Consider the following 14,981-nt stretch of genomic DNA (forward strand, 5'->3'; position numbering starts at 1 on the left):
GCTGGCTGTGGTATTTGGACAGAGCTGTGATTACGCTTTCATTAGTAAAAGGGACAGTATCAGGAACAATAAGGCCAAAATCAACCTGCCTCCACCCATTTGCAAAGCTCTGTATTAGCATCTGACCCTGTATATGAACCTTAATGCATTTTCTAGAAACTGGGCCCCTGATTCCCCTGAAAAAAAAAAAAACAGACAACAAAAAGCACCAAAGTGCTTCATCTAGTTACTATAAATGCCAGTAGGTGAAAAGCTGTCTTCTCTTACTTATTCTTTATACTGCCTTTCTACTCAATTAAAGACTTTCTCTGCATTATGCCCCAGGAGTAACATCTTCATGCACAACTTGCCTAAAGGTCAAAGAAATCTCTTTGCGGAGATGGCTTCAGGTGGAACAGCTGGAGGCCAAGGACAGCTATCAGGAAGGTCCTCTGGTAGAACCAAACAAGCTAAACATCATGGGTCCTACCTCCTCCAAACGTAGCATTTTCAGCTACTGGAAAGTCTTGAACTCCCGGTTTCTGGGTGTATGCTATTTTTTTTCTGAATTGGGTTAATTCATCCTGAGGGCTGTTTTGACTCAGTGAGGCTAGCAGAGGGTAATGAAAGCACAGGGGAGGACAGCATGGATGCAGAAAAAAAAAACATTTACCAAGTCACACCCTCTATTTCTGGCTCTCATGTCAACAAGGAAGAAGACGAGTGCCAGATATGAGAGCTGTTAGTTATCATGCCCCTTTTAAACTGGGATAAATCCATGTCTTATTTGCAAAATGGATGGGGTCACTAGAGGCAAGGGGCACGCTTGCTTGAGCAACCTTCAGAGTCCTCCAGACATGAGCATATAAGCACAGCATTTAGACTGACTGTAGTTATTACTTACCAGTAGCTTTCTTTTTGGTTAATCATACATTTTTGTACAAACAGGGGGATTCTGTGTTGAGACAAGCATAGCAATTTCTTTCACTTCTTAGCAAATGTAGAAATGAGAGATGAAGAAAATTCAGTAATTCATCTGGAATGACTTAATGCCAGTAAAGGATTATTGCCTATCATATATTTTCTAATTCTTTCCTACCCCAAATGCCTCTAAGGACTAGGATTTAACTTTGTTTCATTTAGAAGATTATTCTAATTGGAGAGATACTGCTTTTCCCGATACTTGATCTAAGTTTTATTTCACCTCTTATGACTGTAAATCCTCAATTCTGTATACAATCAACAATAATTCCCATTTGTCATTGGCATTTGGGCAGTACAAACACTTGGCCCTGAAGGAAATAAATGCACCAGCTCCATCCATGCTGCCGGGGATGCTTGGCAAGGTACTCCCGCAACAGCATTTATCCTCTGTGTTTTTCTTGCAATATTTGAAATGAACATACTGTATAATAACACTGCACATTTTCCTCTAAGGTATTGTCATGAATCTGCCACAAAATAATATTAGTCGCTGTCTGGTGGATACTTGCTCAAGTGATGGTCTACAACACAAACTATGTTCAATCATTTGAGCCATTCACAGCTGAATGGAAATACAAAGGTATCACGTACCTCCAGTCTCTACAGGAGGCTGTAATCCTACGGAGAGATGCTGGCAGCAGTAAAGAACACTAGAGTGTTTTGTTTATTTTCATGGTGGAATTACAAGCTTCTCTTATGGAGGTACCTGCTTTTTAGTTCTTAGTTAAAAACTAATCTTACTCTCTGATTAGTGTCTTATTTTCCCCAATCTTATTTTCTACAACTCACTAGGTTCTCTATCTTGAAATCAATGATAAGGCTCTACTTATACTTTTTAAAAGATCGTTACAGACTTCCAATTATCCCTTTCAAACATGAGCTCCTTTCTTTTCTTTCTTCCTTTTTTTTTTCCCCCTGTGTTTCTCCTTCAGAAGAGAAAATTTCCACTCATTGCAACAGATTCTTGTAAGTGGAACTGGGTGAGCATTCCTAGCATGAATGACAGAGGCAATGTATTCATAAGATTCCCTGATACATTGCAAATTCTATTTGCAAAGAAGCAAAGTTGCTTATTCTAACCCTCGCTTGTGTATCCTGCCCCCGTTCTGCGACGGGAGATAGCCCATCTCTGAGTTACAATAGGGCGAGAGCGAGGATTGACTGCAGACTGCTTTAATGCCACTCTTAATGACAACTTGTGAAGATTAGGAAGTTGTCAGAATCAGATATCAGCAAAAGCTCCGGCTTGCTTTGTGAAGTCAGTCTGAATTAATTAATGGGTAGCTTTCCTTTGATATCACTTTGATATTTAGCTGCAGCTGGATAAAAATCAACCACAAAGGAAACTACATTTTGTTTACCACTGCTTAAGACTCTGTTTAGTCCAACGTTTTTTTTCTTTTGCAGCTTTTGCCTTTTTAACTTTGCTGGCACAATGCAACAGAGACGGGCTTTTGTTAATAACTGGAGTTATGGTGGCATGTTTTTCAATGACTGCTTCTCCCTGCTTCTGAAGGTATTTGGGCTATGTTCTAAAAGCAAAGCCATTACTGATTTCAGCAAAGCTGCAGGTAAAAGGACGTACTATTCCAAAAGTAAGCCCAACATTAGCCTTGCCCAGTCTTGTACTGCTTTTGCATTGGAAAGGTATATAACACTAATGATATTTGCTCTCTGTTTCAGAGGGTGCTGATGATTTGCTCCATGCACTGACAGCCTGAAACACAGGCTCTGCAGTTGGGGTTGCAGTTTCCCTCTGAACTTTTCTGGGTATGAATTCACAGCATCTTTTAGTGTATCTGAAGGTTTTGGATGTCTACCATGACTATCAGCTGAGCATGTCTGCATAATGAAGAGGTGCCTGCACCCAAATGAATCCCTGTGTGCTTTCTAGACTGGAAAAAGGAGGAAGAATTGCTCTGCACACCACAGGGTAACAGCAGACAAAGCAGTGGCTCTTCCAGCTAAGAAGATGAAGATAATAATTTCTTCAGGAGAATGAGCAAAAAATCAGTTATCTTTCTGAGTCTGCAAAGAGTATTTTTAATTAGGCAGAATTTAATTGCCCAAAGTATGCTATGAGTGGGAGGCTCACTCAAGCATCTCAGTTTCACTTGATTTTCCAGGAAGTATTATAGGGTTCCTATGACCACAAAGAAGACAGAACCTGTATTTTTCCCTCTTGTTCCATGCTTGGCACATACAACAGCATGGTGCATCTAAACTGCGTGGTTCATTACCCAACTAAGATGGGAGAAAACTAGTCAAGGAAGCTCCTGGCACCTACATGGGATTACAGCACTAAATGCGAAAACATTTCAACCCAATGCATGGAGCCACAGACCTCGTAGCACAGGTCTTTGAAAGAAGCAGCACAGCTCACGGGGTTGGATCCAGCAGCAGAAAGGATGCTGAACAAACAATCTCGCTGTTATAAACACACCATAAAGCTCTGTCTCTTTAGTCATAACATAATTCAGATCCGTGGGCACCAAACATTGCTATCGAGGCAGGTAAATGGCATCCAAGGGCATCTCTAATGATGTTACTTCCTGACGCCTGCAACATTGTTTATGATTTGCCTTTCTAATTTCATTCTTGTAGGAGTAGTCAGACAGCTAGGAAGGCTCCCTGAACTATTTTTTCATTACAAAGACAATTTTAATAGCTTGTGTCATGGTGCTAATGAGGCTGACTGAAGCACCTGTACTTTCTGTTCTGGATAACAGAAAACAGCTAGCAGTAGCAGTAGGGTAAATAACTAAGAGAGGGCCTGGGCTATTATCCTCAGCCAAGCATCCCACCTAAACCCTGGTGAGCTTTGCCATACTCTGGAGTATGCCACTGATGGCCTCTCAGTTTCATTCAGTTTTCCATTCCCTAGTGCACAGCAAAAGGTTCTCCAGTCACTGGTGTTTGGGTACCCAGCTTGAAACTGATATCCTGTGAATAGATACTCCAGCCTCACTGAAAAGCAGGCTAAGATGTTCTAAGCTGGCCATTAAAATCCAGAGGTATTGCGAAGTGTTGACCTCAGCTGTCCAGAGTTATGGAAATTAGAGGTAAAGCAGTGCCACATGTCAGAGCAGCTTGGCCTTTTGGGGATGGGCTTCACATCAGGAAAACTCACTGAGGTTAAGCCAGCATTATGAGTTACTTCGTTTCCATCCCAACAGTGTTATACTGCAAAGCTGCACACACACACACACACAAAAATCCCGAACTACTCCAAAACAGCTATCTAAAAAAGCTAGCTTGCATCTAACTGCATTTGCAGCTGGGCTTATGTGCTCTTGCTTCCCAGCAGATCTGCTACACCAGGAAAAAGCAACCCTCTGATTTGAATGTCCAGGATCTGAAGTAGCTCACTGTGCAGCTCTGCATCCTTCTGCCATACCCCAAGAGCTACGTTGGGGTACCACCCCACAACTTAGATGCCTTCCCCCTGAACTTCAGGTTGATGGATATTCCTGCCGAATTATTATTTGACACACTTCCCTATTCAGGGCAAGTGTCTTCCAAACCTTGGAAGCTTTTCCAGATAATAAAAATCCTTATTAGAGCATGAACTCATATCCAGACATCGCAATTCTTGAGTCACTGCTCTCAGTACTAGGCAACCAAGTGCTTTTACTTGCTTCCTCTCAGTCCCATGGGATTTTAATACTTTCATGCACAGTGGAACAGCTTCAACAGGAGAGATGGTGACCTCCAATTTCAGCTGAGTCCAGTGGTGATGGCTCTGTTAGGTCATTTAAAGTTAAATCCTTATAACAAGTAAGCCAGAGTGGATGTGCACTGCATTCTCCTGCATGCCAGAAAAGTATCCTAATGATCAGGCTGTGAGAGAAGGTGAATCTGGCCCCCATCCTTCATCGAGAACAAGGGACTATAATTATGAATGAAATGTTTTGCTCAATTTAGAGAAGCTGTTTTCACTTAGTCAACACGCACCTCTCCCTGTGCCTGCACAACACCTATCATTTGGCCATTCAGCTGCAAGGTCAGCTACTTACAGGGATTTCATTATGCTCCAGTCAATTTGTCAGTTTTTACCATTTTAGGGAAAATTGAATTCAGGGCTGGTGCTATGTCCTGTTTCACAACAATGGTAGGCGCAAACCCAATATTTCCACTGTGGTGTTTGAATGTAGTGTAAATAGTGATTTTTCATTTAAATGGCAAAGTCGGTGCAACTTATCTTTGGGGGACAGAGGTGGCAGTGATGTATTTGCATAATAAAAATAGCTACTGAGCTGAACAAAAATTAAGCATAGTTTGTGTAGTATTTTAAAGGAAGAAACAGGCCAGATTCACTTTCTCAACATCATTCAGTGGTGTCTTATAGCCCAGTTCCTTGAAATAGACTCTCCCTGGGAATTCCCCACTTTCCCATCTGCTTATTTTTATCATTTAAACGCTTCTACACTTTTCAGATCCTTCATTAAACAGCATTTGGCCATGCTATATGGGTACTGAATTAGTTTAATTTGTCATCATAAATCAATCACTCCAAACCCTTAACTAACTTAATTACTCTCTGAATTCCCTTTCTGTTTGTCAAAATCTCTCAAAGTCACTGATATCTCATATTCAGGCTATTATTCAAGTCGTATTGGATGATTACCTTTTTATTACAGGTAATTTTTACATAATGTTCATACAGTACTGACAACTCATAAGGCCTAAAGCAGAGAAGCAGACTGGTTATTAAAACGCTATTCCAGAAAGGAGTGTGCAATGATATTCATTAGAAATGAGCAGAACTCATGAAGGAAAATGAAAATCAGAAATATACTTTTTTTTTTCTTTTTTTTTTTTCTTTTTTTTTTTCTTTCTCCTTGTGAGACAATCCACTTGTTTTATCAGCAAGTGCTTGTGGATCCAAACAAAACCGCTATGGATGGCTGCATTTTGGAATGAATTATTCTGATTATGCTGGAGGTTAAATAACCTGATAACCCGACACGGAGATTCCTCTTCCATTTTACAACCCCTTATGCCAAATGGACATGGAGGGGCCGTGGTGTTGCCTTTGCCCATCTACAGGATACCGACAGCGGGGCAAACAAGAAGACAGCCTGAGCTTTGCATCCAACGAGAAACGTGAGCTGCCCTGCAGAGGTGAGGGAAAGCCCCACAGACTCTGGCATCGTGCCGATTGACAGGCAGCCTGCTGCAGGGCAGGGGGAAGCCTCTTGGGAAAGGGCACCTGCACTGGCCAATGGCCTAAATTCCTCTTTAAAATATAGTTTCACTTATTTCGCATCCCTAAATGGACCCCGAGGTTTCCATCAGCTAGCACACAATGCTTAGGGAAAAGTTCCCTCTAAGGCAGTCCTGTTTCCCTAGCACGTGAAGGGCATTTTATAAAGCCAGTAGTGATTCTTATAATGTAAAAAATGAAAGTCTTTTCCTTGACAACATCTGGCAAAAAGGAGGCCATTAATATTTTACAAGACAGTTAGATCCTACAAACTCCACCTTGCTGTTAAAATTTAAAGAGCTTTCTCAAAACTGTATTTCTCCGTTGTTACACCTTTAATTAAATTGATTCATACAGCTAATGTTCCTATTTCATTCCAGAACTTCAGTGCAAAGGGCTTGCTGCTATTTGGAATATGTATATCCCACTTGAAATAAGAACCACGTAAACTATTAGTCTGTTAAATGCACAAGAGTGCTGACACCTAAACCAGTGCAGGCTGTTAATTATTTTTGTGATAACCTCTTTTATGAGGATATAGGCAACAACATAGAGGCAACAAATGATCTTTGTCATGTCAGGTGAAACTAACTGCAAATACAAAACAGACTCCAAAGAGACTGTATCGAACAGCTTCTGCTCAAGGTCCATTTATTCAGCTGCTGGGCTTCAAGAACCTGACCAACATCTAGTCCTCTTCTTACGTATTGGCATTTAGCTCTTTCTAAGAAATCTTACCCAATGCACTAGTTAGCCAAATAGAGAGGATTCTGTTTTTGATCTAGTATATACATTAAAACCAAACCAAAAAATGTCAGTATCACAAACACCTCTGAGAGCAGCCCCAGCATACAGCTCATCAAGGTTTACCCTCTCCATAAAAGCCAATTTTCACTAAGCAGCATATTAGAGCATGGGGGGACTAAAATTATTACATCTAACTGAAGACAGAATAAATTTAGATGGGAAGAATTTATTGGATTATTATGTTCAGGGAATAGAAGCTACACACCTCTAGCAAAGCCATGAGATTCTTAATGAAGATGAGACTAGTTAAGTCTTGGTTCTACACCTCATCCCAATTATTATAATCAAATTGATTTTTTCCCCTTTCTCCCCTCTGCCTTTTAAAACAAAATCCATGCCAACTTTCATACTGTAAGAAGGCAACTGTAACTTGAATAACACAAACCACATCCCTACGAGCTAGGGTATGAGCTATGTGCTTGCATGCTATATTTGAAAAGACACATCTGAAAATTCATGTTGTTCATTTCCGAGGCATAAAAGCCACTTGTGATGCCAGTACCAAGTAAACAGAAGAGAACTGTCCCTATTTCACTGATATGTATCATATATATCAATATGCATGCATTTCTCAAACACTGCCTATCTTTTTCTCTGCCTAGTAGCAATGCTACTGTAACAAGTGATATCTAAATACACTTTTGGGGAAAGATAAAAGTTCCATTATATGACAAGGAATATTATGTCTAACAGAGAGATTATAATAATCATAAGTGAAAAGAAGATGTTTGATCCTGCTTATGCTGAAAGTTTTTAAAATTTATAAAAAAAAAAAATCTTTTAAATGAATTTTATCCTCAGGAAAATGATTAAAACAAGAAAAGCCTTGAGATGTCAGCTGGTGACATGTTTTTCTTCTTTATCTTTCTTTTTTGTTGTTGTTGCTGTGAAAAAAATCTGAGAGAATACAGCAAAGTGCATCATTAACTTCTTATTAATTTCATAATACAAAGGCAATTCAGTTAAAATAGTGGTGCTGCAACTTTAAATTACAGAACTAGCTTGGTATTTAATGAGAGATTTAGCACAGCAGGGTTTCTGTTAAATTAAGTTGTGCCTTCACATCACAGTGGGAAAACAGGTGTATATTGGTTTAGAATTATGGAAATGTTGACTAATTCCAAGGCTTGTAATCAAACAGCAAGGCACCCTGCAATATTTTCTTCCAAGATTCTGCATTAATCATTTATGTCTGGTCTTATTTTCTTCATGTCCACTAAAAGGGTGCAGCTCAAAGAAGCACATAAAGCGTTCGTGTTTTCATGTCTCTGTTACGGATGAGGTCCACACAGAAAGCAGATACAGAAACAGAGCACTGCAGGCTTTGCTCAAATACCCACCTAAATTAAGCTGAACATGCAGAAGGGGGATAGGTTTCACTCTACAAAAGCACTTTTTTGGCTTCGTGAGTATCGATCCCCAACCTGCTTACTGAGCAACACGGAGCAATCTGCATTTAAGAAATGGAGAGGCAGAGACTGGAGATAACCTGGCTGCAATCATTTAATGCACACAGTGCAGGGCCAGACGTATCCCTCTCCCCAGGCCTGCAGCAGGATGGGTGATACCTACATGCAGGCAAGGTGCAGCTGCTGTGGCATCCCTGCTCTTGTATCTGCCCTAATTCTGTAGCTCAAACCAGTAAAGCACTTGCTTGTGCCCCTGATTTTTTTTTTTTTTCCTGGGCTATTCAGGGATGCTTCTTATCTGACGTATGGTTGTATATCAGGAAAAGCTGAAGGCACATCTTCTGTTTCCAAATACACCTTCTTATTGTACCTCCCACATAGCACATCTTGTTTACTGGAAGCAAGCTGATGCCTGAATAAACCTGATCCAAATTCATTCCTTGTAACCCCAACAGACAATTGCTTCCATTTGTTCTGAAAGAGACTGTTTCGCACACGGGCTATCCACTACCAATCCCTGCTAGCTCAGGGAAAGCTGCTTAGTGGGCCAGATCTAACAGCATGGAAATTGCTAAAATTCATAGGAGGAGAATCCTGCACAAGTGAAGTGCTTTCTGCATGTGTGCCACAACTTTAAAACACACATAAATGAAGATATTTTGGGAATATCCTGATGCAGCATTAACAGTATCACAATATATGCTGAATGTCAGCCTACAACATGTGCAAAATACAGAATCTGTTATATAATACATGTACATGTCGAATTGTTCCTGAAGTAATGAATCTGTATTTGAGTTGGTTCTCTTTATTAGAGATGTGTCTTTAAGAAGAAGGTATAAAAATTTATCTCCAAGTAAAATCTTAACATCCCTGGCAGTATCAGGAGAAATTTTAAAGCCCAGGCCCCAGTGTCATGGGAATGCAATTTTCACATTTCCTTAAAAGAAAAGTTTGCAGCCTCGTGTTCAGGATGGAAAAACAGAGCTTGAAAAGAAACATTTTAAATGACACAGAGCTAGAGGCAGCATTGGAAAAAAAAGGTTATATTTTTGAGCTTTATTTAAAAAAAAATAAAAAAGGTGCAGTAACCTCTTTAACTGCTGCATGCTCCTCAGCTATAAAGAACCAGAGGAGAAAATGATGCCCTGCTCAAGTCAGATGCTATGCAGAGCTGAGCCAGCTTTGCCACCCATACATGGGTATCTCAAGGAAAGGAGGCTGCCCCTCTGAGTCACCCGTGGATTTATCCAAGACCTCTAAAAACAGAGCTGCCAGCTTGTGGGGCTCAGGGAAGAAAAGAGGAGCACCAGCAGCTCAGGACCACCTCCGTTGGAGTGTCCATCCCACCCAGCCAGTCTGCACGGCCACTCGACTGAAAGCCTATTGGAGATGACTTGTGTTTGGAGAGCAGTTATACAATGAGCTGGGTTAACTTCAACGTTAGCTGAATTGAGTTTGGGAGTGTTCAGCTAAGGGCTTGGCATTTTCTAGCAGTGGGGATGGGAACCAACAAGTGGAGCTGCAGAGCCAGAGGATGCTGTGATTCAACCCGAGCTCCAAGGGGGTCTCAAAGGCACTTTCCCTGAGGGGTCCCTCAGTACCTTCTTTTCTCTGTGAGGACAGCACATCATCCCAAACATCCTTAAAAGCTGAACCTGCCACTTCGACTATTGACATTTACCCTTGCAATGGCCAGATGCTGGAAAAATTTACTCGAATCTGAAGTTGCACAATTGTTCTTTGATTTTCCTCTAAGCTGGCTGGTCTCTGCAGATTTCCTCCCACCCCGTCCAGCATTTCCACTTGCAAATGACAGAGAAATCCCATTCTACCTCTGCGAATGAGCAGGGCTCATGGGGAACTATCCAACATACTTCTCCTCATTGGTCATTTCCATGACAGATGAGGTGACTTTCCTAATAGCAGTTACATAAAGTGGGCCAGACAGACGTGACTTTTTTTCAAACAGGTAGTGTCCAATATCACACACAGCATGCAGGAGCTAAAGAAGATATTGGCCATATATCTGTCAGTCCAACCATTATTCTATTTATTTATAACAATGATGTATATTTATTTTTTTTGTGTGTAACCATACAAGCCATACATATACTGGAACATTTGCCCTACATCAAGAGGGAATATATCCCTATCCCTTATATTTTTCCATTTCAATCCCCAAAGTATTTGGCTACAACCAGCAGAACAAATGAAAACATTAGAACAAGAAGACTTCAGAGTTAAGTCATGCAATTACCAGCGATATCCTTCGCTCCTGACCCGTAACTCAAGTCTGAACCACCACAGGATAACAAGCTACAGTTTGTAGGATTAGCCCAGTAACACAAGCGCAACTGTTTTAAGCACCGGTGGGATGTATCAGTGGGAGCAGGGTGCTGAGCAGTGGCGGTGGCAGGGAGCAGGATGGCTCTGTGCAGGCAGCGATGTGGTGCTGTGCTCTGTGGTCCCCTGATGTGCAGCCATCACGATAATGCAGGCAGTTGTTTAGAAACCATGTCTACAAAGGCTGCATTTAATGAAGTTGGCTGTATTTTGTCTTTTCCTCTTCTCTCCCTTTTGAAACTAGAGTCCCCAGTGGTGCAGTGTTTTTCTGCCATATGTTTCCCCCCCCGCTTCTGTAAAAAAAATAAAATTGGATCTACCTTGCACTTCAGTAACTGCCTCTAGTCAGCAGGAATCAGCACTATTTCCAGCCAAGGGACTTTCTACAGAAGAGCAACTGCCTTTGGAGATAATGCCATTGCTACAGGACTGGCACTGTTACAGGACAGGCCATCCGGCTTGTCACCCTCCCAAGAGACCAAGGTCATTTAGGGCACTAAGCAGCATCTCAAGCAAAAGGGCTATTTTCTGGCAATGAAATAATTAGGATCAAAAAGTAAATGTACTCACCCCAGGTAAAGTTTTAATATTGTGCAGTGCATTCTGTGCCTCAAGAGCAGCTTTTCTTGTATAAAATGTTACGAAACAACAACCTATAGAGAGAAATGAAAAGCTTTCAGAAATTAGTGAGTATGATTTGTGAGAGTACAATAGGGAGGCAGAAAAAACTGGTTGAACAACACGTTATGAAAGCTGAAAATGTGAATTACCATGAGGCTGCCTGAATGACATGAATAAAAGAAAGCTTGTATGGTTTAAAATAAAAAGTCACCCCCTGTGCATTGCATCTATAGCACACCTACATTGTTAGTGAACTGTAATCACTTAGAAATTAAGTTAACTAAAATCCAATTGGCTTTGTACGGTGTAAATAAGGTTATATTTTTCTGAAGGCTCCCCATTACACTTTGAATATAAGCACCATTGCAAGCTCAAACCAGCAGGAATTCATTCTTGAATCCCAGGCAGAAAATCAGGACCTCATTTAAAGGGCCTTATATGTAAGGTTTGCTTTGCCTATATGCAAAGAGCTAAGGTTTGCTCCCCCCTTTCTGAAACCTGCTAAGACTGGAGGTAGGATGCCCATCTCAGCTGCAAGAGGGAAAACAAGCTGCAGGAGAATTTGCCACAGGTGGGATAGTGGAGGCGGCTGGTGGCTGGCTGCACCATGTGAGGCTGTGCTCACCCTGCACCTGCCTAACCACCTTTAGTTTCGGTACAGCAGCTTCAGTTGCCATAATCCCTCATTTTCCCATTGGCAGCATGGTGCAACTGAGCATATGTGGGATCAGACACAGGTTGCTGCTTCCCATTGCAAACACAGCCAGTCCTGCAGCACACGCAGCCCAGGCAGCTCAACACCCACCCAGGGTGAGGCCAGGACTCAGGGACAGCTATAACATCTCGGTGCGGGACAAAGGAAAAAAAAAAAAGAAAAAGGGACCAGGAGCTGAGCTGCTTCAGTCTGTAATGACTCTCAGGCTATGTCCCACTGCATGTTTTCCAGCAATGAAGTCTGTGAGGTTGCTGCTTCTAGGCATGCACGGGGCATGGAGAGAGCTTTCTGCAGGAGGACCTCATATCCCCATTCCAGGTGGGGTCCTCTACATGATAACCCAGTTTGTAACTTCAGCCTGACTTCCAGCCAGAGAGAAAACACTTTGAGAGCATCACTGCAGCACTGGGTGCATAACGCAAGGAAAATTACCCCTCAAACAGCTCCCACCCAGCACAGTGTCAGTGTTATAGGCACGCTCACAAAGCCTAACCTGCTGCTGCTCTGTCCATATGGGAAAGGGGTTGGGGCTGAATGCAGCCCTAGTGCTGTGGACGTGGGCAGCCCCTGCTTTGGAGCTATGTCACCCTAAGAAGTGGCACCCAAACTGCTCTGGAGCTCTGTGGTCAGGGGGTTTGGTGACTCAACCAGTACGGGGACAGTCTGCTGGGAGGCCAAAGTGAATGCTGAGGTAAAAACCTACTTCACAGCAAACAAAACAACGGCGATTTTACTGCCGAATCAGCAAACAATTCTATTGTCTTAATCCTTGACAGAGATTTGTTGCAGCTCCAGGGAAATGCCAAAACCAAACAGTTAGTAGAAGAAACCTCAGCTCCCGAGCCTCAGCGCTGGCCTTCCTGCTCCCTTGGAGCGTGACACAGGCCAGACACTCTGTCCTTTGCTTGCAGTGGCTCCCTAGTGCTTCCCAAGGTGAAACACCACGTCACCCCTGGCGTGCCAGCTTTTATTCAGCCTCTCAGCCTTGTCGTAGCAGTAAAGGGGACCGAGGACAAAGCATGCACAGGAGGACACAAGCAAGGAAGCGTCTTTAGTGGCCGCATGGAGCGGGTTCACACCACACGGTGGAAGGGCTCCATCCAGAATCCCCCCTCTGCTGCCTCCTGCTTGGCTCCAGCTGTGCACTGCTCCGTGAACGCTCCCTCTGGCTTTGCAGCAGGGCCGGTGACAACCATTACCTTTACAACAAGCAAAGGTAATCATGTATTCCCAGCTGGAATACGGCGAGTTTATCCCTTAACGGAAAAGCACTTGCAGGCAGCATAATACACAGGCACGAAGGTAATGCTGACTTAACACAGCTGGGAGAAACACTTCTCGTAGTGCCAACAGATTCCTTAAAATTTCACAGTTCACGAAAGAGAAGGTTTGATAATTATTTCAGTGAGCTGAACATTGTTAGATAGGGATGGCTATTACAGACAGCCACAGCCTGTTAGGGTTTGTGCTTCCTGTGAGTGCTTCTAAATCTTCTATTCCACTGGTAAACTCTGCAAATTTTAATTATTCGAATCCAGAGTTAAAATTGGAAACGAATGAGAGTTTGTGACATTAAGTAGCTCAACTTTGAGAAAACAGCATGGCATATTTCTGTCCTGCCAGCTGGTTCCAAAGTCTATCATCTCCTACTACTGCCTCTGTATTTGTTTCATTAGCTGTTTAGTATACAGCTTTTTAACCAGGAGAGAGGATTCTGAGGAAAAAATACCAAGTAATAGTCATGACCTTTCAATTGTGATGTCCTTACCATGGGTCTGAAGAGTTTCGTTTTGGATTTGGACTCTGTGGGCTTATTCTCATAAGATGTTTGGAAGCTTTGGGTTCATCATTCTTGGCACCACTTGAAAGAACTGCCGCTGAAAGATGAATACCCCATGAAATACCCTTTAACTAGTCGTTTTTGGGGAGCAATTGTGTAAGAGAGAAAAATGTCTCTGGGAATGAAGACTGGGAGAAAACACAGCAGGAAACACATGTTTCCAGCAGGTTAGCAGCCTGAGATGGTGCCTTTTAACCCCACAGATTGACACATCTGAAAATATACACAGATAAAATCATTATCTGTACTAATTTTGCTTGCATCTTATTAAAGAAATACAACAAAATGATGGTTTGCCTTGCTTTGGGGAGAGCATGGACACAATCTGTGGACTCTTGATTCTGAAGCTCTCTGACAAAGAGGTTGGGGCTGGACTGAAGAAAAAAGAAAATATGAAAATCCAGACCAGGAGCGGCGAACATGCACACAGTCCCAGAGGAAATGCTAGAGCTTAGCCTATGGAGGTGCTCACTGCCAAGGTACACACACCGCTGCAGCTCCAAAAACCCAGCTTTGAAGATGCCTTAAGTGTAAAATCCCTTTGGCTCAGGACCACGTGCCACAGGAGAAAATACGGAGTTCAGTTGTTTCTGCAGAAATACTGGAAGGGAAGAGTGCTGTGTAAAAAGACAGGGCTCGTGTGCTGTTGGGCTGGTAGCTGGGCCCTGCTCAAGAACAGCTAGGAAGCAACTTTTCTGTTCCACTTTCCCTAAGAAAATGCAATATTACCATAGCCAAATCAGTGACACCACTGGACAATAAAAAGTATATTTCCTAAGAGAAAAGAAAAAAAACAACACACCTTCTTCTCTTCAGCCCCCTGCACATATAATCATGGTTTCATCATCAGCAGACACGACAGCAGCTTGAACCCCAGCTAAACCTTTCTGACATCCAAATACCCAAAAGCCTGACAGTGATAACCTTCTCCCCTCCTATTCAGGACTACTTATAAGGCAGATTGACTTGTGGACATGGTTCTGCCTATTCTCAGTCAGCCCAGTTTAGCTCTGATTTAACTTTGTGTGGACTAGCTTCTTCTTGACTGAAGGAATGGGAGCTCATGCCTCCAAA

The 14,981-nt window shown here is 42.3% G+C and overlaps 1 protein-coding gene across 2 annotated transcripts in view; it reads right to left on the reverse strand.

Annotated features, from left to right (window-relative positions):
- The window catches only part of CELF2 (CUGBP Elav-like family member 2), a 243,811-nt gene that overhangs the window by 89,248 nt on the left and 139,582 nt on the right, over window positions 1-14,981 (reverse strand). For both annotated transcript variants that reach the window (XM_084304250.1, XM_084304249.1), the window contains exon 3: window positions 11,302-11,384. In XM_084304250.1, the coding sequence (XP_084160376.1) occupies window positions 11,302-11,384 (83 nt within the window). The remainder of the gene's footprint in view (window positions 1-11,301; window positions 11,385-14,981) is intronic.

The sequence above is a fragment of the Netta rufina genome (assembly GCF_964035555.1).
Source record: "Netta rufina genome assembly, chromosome: 1".
In the NCBI taxonomy this organism is placed as follows: domain Eukaryota; kingdom Metazoa; phylum Chordata; class Aves; order Anseriformes; family Anatidae; genus Netta; species Netta rufina.